The sequence below is a fragment of the Paroedura picta genome, chromosome 3 (assembly GCF_049243985.1).
Source record: "Paroedura picta isolate Pp20150507F chromosome 3, Ppicta_v3.0, whole genome shotgun sequence".
Lineage (NCBI taxonomy): Eukaryota > Metazoa > Chordata > Lepidosauria > Squamata > Gekkonidae > Paroedura > Paroedura picta.
In genome coordinates, this window is record NC_135371.1 from 126,410,720 (window position 1) to 126,420,109 (window position 9,390).

The 9,390-nt window shown below is 41.3% G+C and overlaps 1 protein-coding gene across 1 annotated transcript; it reads left to right on the forward strand.

Annotated features, from left to right (window-relative positions):
• Positions 1 to 663: 663 nt before the first annotated feature.
• Positions 664 to 7,181, forward strand: CD7 (CD7 molecule). The gene is made up of 4 exons (XM_077324349.1): positions 664 to 833; positions 2,375 to 2,716; positions 5,425 to 5,534; positions 6,976 to 7,181. Exons 1-4 carry the CDS (start codon positions 773 to 775, stop codon positions 7,084 to 7,086), a joined length of 624 nt encoding a protein of 207 aa, XP_077180464.1. The 5' UTR covers positions 664 to 772; the 3' UTR covers positions 7,087 to 7,181.
• Positions 7,182 to 9,390: the final 2,209 nt, after the last annotated feature.

Sequence of the window (9,390 nt, forward strand, 5' to 3'; positions counted from 1 at the left end):
TAACATGCCCCTCTCCAATGGCCAATGATGGGCCTGGAGGGGGTGGGAAGGGGTGGGCATGTACACAGCTGTGCTTCCCATATTCTGCAGGACTGCACTATTTCTGGGATTTCTTGAAATCCAAAGAATGTTTCAGGGATTTCTCAACAATAAGCTGAGAAAGGTTGTCCTAGATCAAGTCTCTGCAAAAGTCACGATTAGTGATGGTGAACTATACAGAGTCAGAGTCTGAAAGTGATTTTGTTCAAAGATGGAAGCTGTAACTAAGCCAACTCAGGGCTTTTAAAAAGTACCATATTAATAGATTGCCATGAATTGACGATTCTGACCTTTTCATGAACACAAGTCCTGGTGCCTGGCTAGCCTTCTAATGTGCCCTGCAATTGTTAGCCCATTGTTTACCCACCTCTATCCCTCAAACACTGAATACAGTGCCATAATATCTCTAGATGTCCATGGACTGTAAATGTAAGAGATTTCAGATGCCATTCTAAGTACTCTGGTGTTTACTACTACTTTCACAATTGTGTATATACAAGAAAGGTCAACAGTCTTTATTTGGGCGTAAAAATGTACAAGACTGTGTACAAGACCTCTTTTCTGAGGTCTACAAATGCAGTTCAGAGAGCCATCAACCTCAGGTTTCTTTCTTGCCCTATGCACTTCTCAGAAACCACAGTGCCTCATAATAGGTTCTATTTGACAACTGTGGTCTATAAAACTGTCATTTGATTGAGAGACACAAAGCTCTACTACTATATGTTTCTGGAAGATGCCCTGGATGCTTGCCATATGTTTCCTCCTCTTCTTTCCTCGATGCTCTGCCTCAGATGGTATGTATAAGAAAACATATAATTTTGCTACTCTGTATTTCAGCACTTTTAACTGCAATGTGTTTGTTTACTAAAATATTCAGGTTACAGTACATTTACCTCGCTGGTTCAGTGGCTGAGTATCCCCACAAGGACCCTGCAATTCGTGCAGGAGTTAGTTTCATTTCACATCTAACAAAATCTAATGAGTTCTCTGTGTAACTATAGAAACTTCATTCTCCTAAAATCTTTCTTTCTTTCTTTCTTTCTTTCTTTCTTTCTTTCTTTCTTTCTTTCTTTCTTTCTTTCTTTCTTTCTTTCTTTCTTTCTTTCTTTCTTTCTTTCTTTCTTTCTTTCTTTCTTTCTTTCACATACCAGCACAAGACATGGGTGGGTTGTACTGTGAATGTTTGTTTTGATTGTTTTTTAAAAAATAAGGTAGTAGGGTGTCTTAAGCATGTTAGGATGTGCAGATTTAGATTTCAATCTGTTTCTGGAATTCCTTTGCAATAAAATAGCTACTTCAAGATCCCCCATAGAGTCCCCTGGGAGGGCAAACATTTTCTTGGGCACAAACAGTTCCCCAGTCTTATCCAACTTTTCATCCACAGTAACGCAACATCTGATTTGAACATGGCAGCAAAGTTGGCTTCTGAGTTTATTGCAAGCTCAGGTATAGGTTTTGCTGCCACATATACTCAGTTAACATAGTCACTGGAACTAACAACATTCATTACACCATCTCAGGCACATTCATTTGCTCATCTTCTAATATTGTATATATCATTAAATGCCAACAATATTTATCCATTCTCTACATTAGGCAAATTCAAATTCAAAAACTATGCCAAAGGATAAATGGACAAAATCTGACATCAAGAATCACAAAATTGAAAGACCTGTAGGAAAACATTTCAGCCTCTTAAGGCACTCCATGGGGGACCTCAGATTAACTCAGAATTTCAGAAACACTGGAACAGGAGATTGCTAAATAACAAGTTATTACAAAACTCAGGACAATGAACTTCTCAGGCCATAACAGAGATATTGAGTCCTTTTCTCACTACACATACTAAATCCCCAGCCCCAAAGATATTAAATTGGCCTCAACCAATTTTTCAACCCTAACCCAGGCTGGTGGAACAGATTTATGGAAGAGAGGTCCATCAATTAGCTCTGGTGACTAGAGGAAGCTTCCACATACAAGGGCAGCAAATCTTTGAGTACCAGTGCTGGATTCCATGGTCTGCTTGAACAGCCCTCCAGGGCAAATCATTTGCCATGGCACAAAACAGCATGCTGGACTAGATGGACCAATGGTCTGATCCAGCAGGCTATATTGATGTTCTTACGTTCACAGAAATTAAAATCTCTGCACAGATCTGTTGTTTTTGGCTTTTTGTTTTGTAATTGGATTTAATGCATTTGCGTAGCCTCATAAAGGGGGCAATTAGGCACAATTAAGCACTAAAGATGCAGGTACTTCTAAATTTTTCTGCAGGGCATCCACCATCTTCAGTGAAAAATGTTCTACAATTATTCATTCCTTTCCTCCCCCACAGAAAATGCTATCTTACAGGAACCAACTCTTATCACTGTTGAAGAAGGAGAGTCTGTCAACATCACCTGCCATTTTAAACATCCAGATATTCTGGGGCTGTATTTCAGACAAAAGTTGGTAAAAGACATAATTGTGTTGTACGCTCTAGATCAGGGGAAAAAGAAGACAATAGGGGCTGAATACAAAGGGAGAATTGAGTACTTTGAGCAGCAGAATACAGTAACAATAATGATGCAACAGCTGCAGAAGAATGACAGTGGTAACTATACATGTGATGCAGCTGTACTAATAAACATGAAGCATATGCTAGTGCAAGGACGTGGTACCATTTTGGCAGTGACTGGTAAGTGTGCTTTTTTTTTAAATACAATGGAAAAAGAGATGGCAGAAATGTGCCTTCAATAAATTACAGGAATGGCCATATACCGTATATACTTGCATATAAGCTAAGGCACCTAATTTTACCACAGAATCTGGGGAAACTTATTGACTCTCATATAACCCGAGGGTGGAAAATGCAGCAGTTGCTGGTAAATTTACTTTAATTGAGGCACCAGTAGGTTCAATGTTTTTGGATACTTATTAAAAAAAAACAGTAAACTAGATCTGTAAGTGCAAAAGAGGGCCAGAAAACCAGAGCAGAACAACAGTACCCAAAGTTGGCAACCTCCTACAAAAAGTACAATGGCTACCAAACTGGGAGAATGGACTACTCTAACTACAGCTATGGTGCCCCCCCCCAGAACAAAACACTGAAATAAAGAACTGTAAAACTTAACACTGAAAGAAAGATCTGTAAAAACCAACTTTTAAAAGAAACACAACCCCAAGAAGAAAAGGGAAACAATGCTGCCCCTCAGAAAAAAGAAGAAATAAACATTAGGAGAAACAGTAAATCCCAAGGCACCCCCAAAACCCACCCCACCCTACCCGCAGAAACCAAAAGAATAGTTTGGAAGAAGTGAAGGCAAAAGGGAAAAAGAAGATCAGAGTCCCTCAGTCAAACCCTTGCTGTCCTACAAGCAGCCAGAACAAGCAAGCTTCAGCTGGCAAGAGGCTTGCAGAAGTAATGTAACGATCGGCTGGCTGGGAGCAGGCTGTTATTTCAATTAACGTATAAGCCGAGGAGCACTTTTTCAGTGTGAATACTGAAAAGCTGAAAAACTCGGCTTACACACGAGTATATACGGTATATCTTCTAATTTTTCTCTACAAATTAAATTTAAAAATCTACATTTTGCTGCCCCCTCCCCCCAACTGCACTCAGGGAGACTTCTTTCCAAATTTCAGGCAAATAAGAAGCATTACTAGAAAAATCACAACACATTTGGGCAAAGCACCCCCCCAGTCCAAAGGTTAATACATGTTAAGTTGAGTTAGTTCCATTCTGTAATTGAAATCTGGCTGTGCCCAGTTCTCTTATCATCCTCAAGAACAAAACCTTGCCTGGGATAATCAGCTACATGAGAAACACAGTATTCAGGTTGGGAGGAAAAGGAATAGAGGGATGCTGCAATTTTCTGGAGGGTTCTAGGTGGGACGGATTCTATGCTTGAAAGTAATTGCCTGACTGGTGTAGGCTGAAAATTATAACTGACCTGATGTTGAAGAATGCTATGCTAGCTTTGGTTCCAGAGGCCTGCACTTATCTATCTGCGGCAGAGATGTTGAAAGAATGCTTGATTTGTGGTCTGCATTTGTCAAAATGTAAGAATGTGCCTATTGATGCTGATTTCCCAGTGTTAGGTACTAAGCTAGCCTTGTTGGCTGTTTTCTGTGTTGCATATTTTATAGTGTTGTATCATATTTAATTGTAGTCTTCTAGTAATTTTTATATATTTTAAAGAGAAGTCTGTTTATTTGCACATTTTCTTGTTGAGGATCCAGAGGGGCCAGACCTCCTTGACACCCCCCCCCCCCAAGAAAAGCACATGGGTAGTAATTGAAACTGGCTTTTGTAAATAACGAAAGGAATGACAGAATATTAGCTGAACAAAATTTGCCAGTTGCTGTTCAGGAGGATATTCCTTTAGCAAATGAGCAACATGGAGAAGGACATGTGGAACAGTCTGGCTCCCTGTCCAATTTTCTGCACCTAACAATGACCCCCAACTCACAGCAGATAAAGGAAGCTATGAGGCGAAGGGCTGTGGTTGAAAAAAACAAAACTTATACCTGACAAACCTCTTCCTGTCGCACTGCTCGTGAAAATGCAGAAGATCTGGTCCAGGGTAGAAGTTAGTAGCCCACTTTAGGAAGATATAAGTTGTAACTTTTTTGTGGAAGGGGGAGCTGAGTATCATTATAACTATTTCTGGTTCCTGGTTCTAGATCGGCAGGGGAGTAGTCTTCTGATTGTGTTCTGCATATTCTTTTAATGTCTTTAATCTTACTGGCTTGGTGGTCTTTTAAACTGCTTTTTAACGTGTATTCTATCTATTCTATTTAATTTATTTTCTCAGACTCCCAGTTGGGCTGGGTGGTGTTCTATCTCTCCATGGAGATAGTCTAATGTTTAGCTTAGTCTTATCTGTTCTGTTGATTTTTCCCCTTTTGACAGTGGGCTAGATAGTTTGAACTGTCTGGTTTAGTTATTGCATCTAGTATAACCCCCTGCAAGAAAAAGTCTCTGTCAAAGGTCCCTGGAGATATCCCCCACCACACACACACACAAACACACAATCCCACTTGTTCTTAAAGGAACCCACAAGTCCATATTGCACTTAAAGGGAGGATAGGTGGAGCAACTGTACCTGCAAAGCCTGGAGCAAATGGATGCAAGACCCATTAACTGGCTAGACAACACTAGGCTCCTCAGCCTATCCAATAGGCAGGTACTTTCTCTTTTGAGCATGGAGGTACCACACAATGTCTCCCTTCAAAGATGGGGACTGACCTGCTGGAAATTTACTGAATTTTGTTTGGCATTCAGCAAAGATGATGCTGAGCAGATTATAAATCTGACAAATGTTCAAAACACATTATTCATTATTTTGTTCTTTGTGTATAGTTGTGCATAAAAATAATAGAAAACATACTTCCCTTCTACAGCTAAGAAGGTGGCAAAGTGTTCCTCATCTTCCTGGGTGCTGTATATCCTTGTTATTGAGACATTGCTCTTGGCTACTGCACTGGGATATTTCATCCTTTCTCAAGTCAATGTGAGTATGATTAATAACATCGGATTATGCTAAGGAAACTAAAGTTTCACCAGTCTTCCAAGTTTTGCCAGTTTACTTTCTTCCACGAAAAAAAGAAGTCTCGATCATAATAATTTCCATAGCACCAAATAGAATTGGAATGTATTTCCATTTCCATGATGTTCATAAATACCGATGCATTTCCAGGTCAATGGTCTCCTAGTCAAAGATATTTTAAAATAAATTTCAGCAGTACAATGAGATCACATCATCTCAATTCAGTGGGTTGAAAAAGAAGAAATTCAAAATGACATCCACATTTGTGATAGATTAGATGTGCAGCACTATCCCAGTATAAGAGGGCAAGCGCACATTTAATGGATCTTCCTTGTATTCATAAAATCAAAGTTAGAATCATGTGATGGATAACTTTAACTGGAAGACATGTCCTTCCATACTAGCCATTTTCTCTGGTAGTAATATTATCCCTTCACTCATGTATTCCTGAGAATCTGGATTATCCTCTCGAAACATTGCATTACTGTATCTTTCTGTAATCTTCTGGTATCATTCAGGAACTGGATTACTTCTTCTTTTTTTTTACAGACTTTCCACTGCAATTGCAAGCACAGTCCTTTTAGGTGTGGACAGTGCAGAGCTGTTGTCTCATGGAGGATGGGTGTTGGTGCCATCAGTAGCTCCACCTCTCCGGCCTCAGGGGCATTCATCTGCAAGGGGCGGAGGAGTCCTGCTGCAGCTGGAGAGAGGGCTAGCTTCCTTATCAAAAGGAATTCTATACTGGAGCTAGAGAATCACTCAGAGCAGGGGTACCAGTCAAATAGCATTAGTTAAAACGAGTCTGTTAAGCCTGTTTTCATTGTCATCTTGAAGATAGCCCATATGTACAATGCAGTTAAAAACTGGAGGATGTACTGACTTTTTTTTGGGGGGGGGCTTTCTAGAGAAGCCTGCCCCCTTTCTTGACATAAGTCTCCCACTAATCACATGCAGACACCTTTGCCTTCAGAACTTCTGTCTGGTCACTTCACACAAAAGCCCCTATTTCTCCCTCAATATCCCCAATACTTACCCCCCCCCATATCAGGTCACCTTTGCTGCTCATGCACACTTATGGAAGCTATGAGCATCATTCAGATCTACATTTTGTTCATTTTATTTTGGTAAGGGAAAGATGGGGGAAGAGATTTCCTTGCTCCCTGTTAAAGAGAAGTCCCACTTGCTTTCCTTTGTCCTGACATATTTGTACACCAGTTTCCAGATTCACAAAATGCCCAGCTATTTCATTTCTTCTGAGCCTTCCAAGAAAGAATCTGTTGGACTATGAATCTGCCTCCACTGTGAGATTTAAAAAAAAACACCCCAAGAAACACTTTGGTAGGAATTCCTTATGGGCCCTGCAACGTAACAGCTGTGTTTTTTTGTTTGTTTGTTTGTTTAACAGGTCAAGAAATACTGCCGAAAAGGGAAAGCAACAGGAGAGCAGAATATAATCTATGAGGATATGACTTGCAGCCTGAGGTCCAACACTGTGGCCAACCAGTATGAGTGTTAGAAGTGATCTCCTGCTTGTCGGAGGATATGTAACTTTTATTGATGTTGAACCCATAATTGTATTCAGTAAATGAACTATTAAATGATTATAATATATATATGTAGTAAAGTGCTTGCAGCAATTTTATGTTATAACATTCAGTAAACAATACAAAGAGGAATAGCAGTCTAACCTTTCAGATATCAACTATAATTCTTTCCTTTTATTAAGTATCTTTTGAACAAATCTGTTTTACTTAATATTTCCTTTTTTACTACTACTCCATTCCCACTTAACTTTGGAACTGTGGATGATCTCTCCCAGGGTCTACAAGTAAGGGTTATATAGCATATATAGACCTACTAGAAGCAAAGCCCAGTGCACCCAGGAAAGCACCAGGTGCTAGGAGGCACACCTAGATTGTGGCCTTTGTGGGTGCTGGCCACATGGCAAAAGCATAAATCATGGTCTCGACATCCTCCTTCCACTGTTTCCCACTCGATTTTAAAATTCAGTGTGGTACAGTGGTTAAAGAGTGTCAGACTCTAATCTCAAGAGATGGATTTTTACACCTCTACCATGTGTAGCCAGCCAAGTTGCCAACTTCCAGGGGAGCCGAGAAAGAGAATCAATAATTGGCTGTGCAATTGAATAAATAGACTTTATCACACAGCTAATTATGAATTTGTTTCTCAGCTTCTACTTCATGGGATCAACAGGTTTTGTTTTTGAACCTCATAGGGAGGCCTGGAGATCTTCAGGAAATACAAATGGTCTCCAGGCAGCAGTTCCCATGGAGAAAACAAGTGTATTTGTGAGCCTCCTTTCCCACTCCCCAGCCCTCCACCACAGGGAAAATCAGTTGCTAATCTGTGGCCTGGTATAGGCCTTGCCAGTGGAATTTCACACATGCAAACATGCATCTCAAAGTCAAAGAAAGACAGGGGAGAGAAGGGAGGAGGGAGAGGAAGCATCAGTTTTCCTGAAGAAAACAGCTGCTGTCCTCTTATCCTCACCCCCATACAACAATATCTACACAGATCACTACAGCTCCCATCTTTATATCAAACCTCACATCTTCCAAAAGCCAGGCTGAGTGACCATGGCTACCCCTCCATTCCTCACATATTCTACCTTCCCATTCCTCACATATTTTACCAGCTGGGCTATGAAGGTTGTGAGGGGGGAGTCTGCCACCTTCCTGCCGCCTCCACAGCTCCCAAAGGCCAGGCTGCTAAAGGAAGATCATAGGGAATGGGTTGTCTCATTCCCATCTCCCAAAGGAAAGACCGGCCATGGAAGGCCATGGGGGAGGCTGCCTCCTTCCCACCCCTCACATCTCCAAATGACAGGCTGGACAGATAATACTAGGAGGTCCTGTCTTCTTCCCATCCCCTAACATTTCCCAAGGTCCAGGCTGGGTGCAAAAAGCTGCTGGATCATCCTAGCCCCTCTGAGGAGAGGGAGGGGTGGGGAAAAGCAAAGAGTGCTCTTATGGCCAGCTACAGGGCAATGGGGAGCTGTTGTGAGCCCTGGTCCTTTTCCTCAGAGGAAAAGCCTTTCCAGGAGCTCCCAGCTTCAACCAAACCCCATCTGGATGAAAAGCCCAGCCAGGTGTTCAGGCAGAGAGCTCTGACCAGCAGGAGAAAATGGAGCTGCAGTAAACCAGGGTTTAGATTCCCAAGTTGTTGCAGGAGCTCCTAATTCCTCTGCCTAGCCTCCAGCTGCAGCTCCCTGTCTTGTCTGCCCACCTGGCTTACCTGAACCAATTAAGCAATGCCAGCTATGTGCTGGAAGAGAGCTCCAGTCTAAAAGGCACCAAACCACATTAGCAAGACAGTTGCTGATGCAACTCACAAAGTAAGGACCGAAAGGCTTCTGACAGCCTATATTAACTTGAGGCTGGGAGTTCTGGTTTGTGGAACTGCTCCTTCTGCTGATGCCCTTGGACTGCCTGAATTAACTCTTTACTCACTGGACTCAGTTAAGGCATTCATTGCATTATATCTGTCCCTTAGCATTCTGTTTTTAAAATAATGATTCTCTCTGCCTGCCTTCTCTCTGTGCTTCCTTTCAGCAGAGAATTGAAACCTGAGACCAACAAAGGAAATGATAGCCAAGCAGCTAAATTAGGTCCCTTTGCTGTCCCAAAAATCTGTCCCAAAATCACACTATATTTTTACTGCAGCAGAAATATAGACACAGGGGCATATCCCAAATTTCCCAAATCTGTGTACAGAACAAAGGATTGCATGAGACTTTATAATATTCCATTGAAGGCAAAGAAAGATTATGCTTTTTGGATCAAACCATAACCTGGGGTTT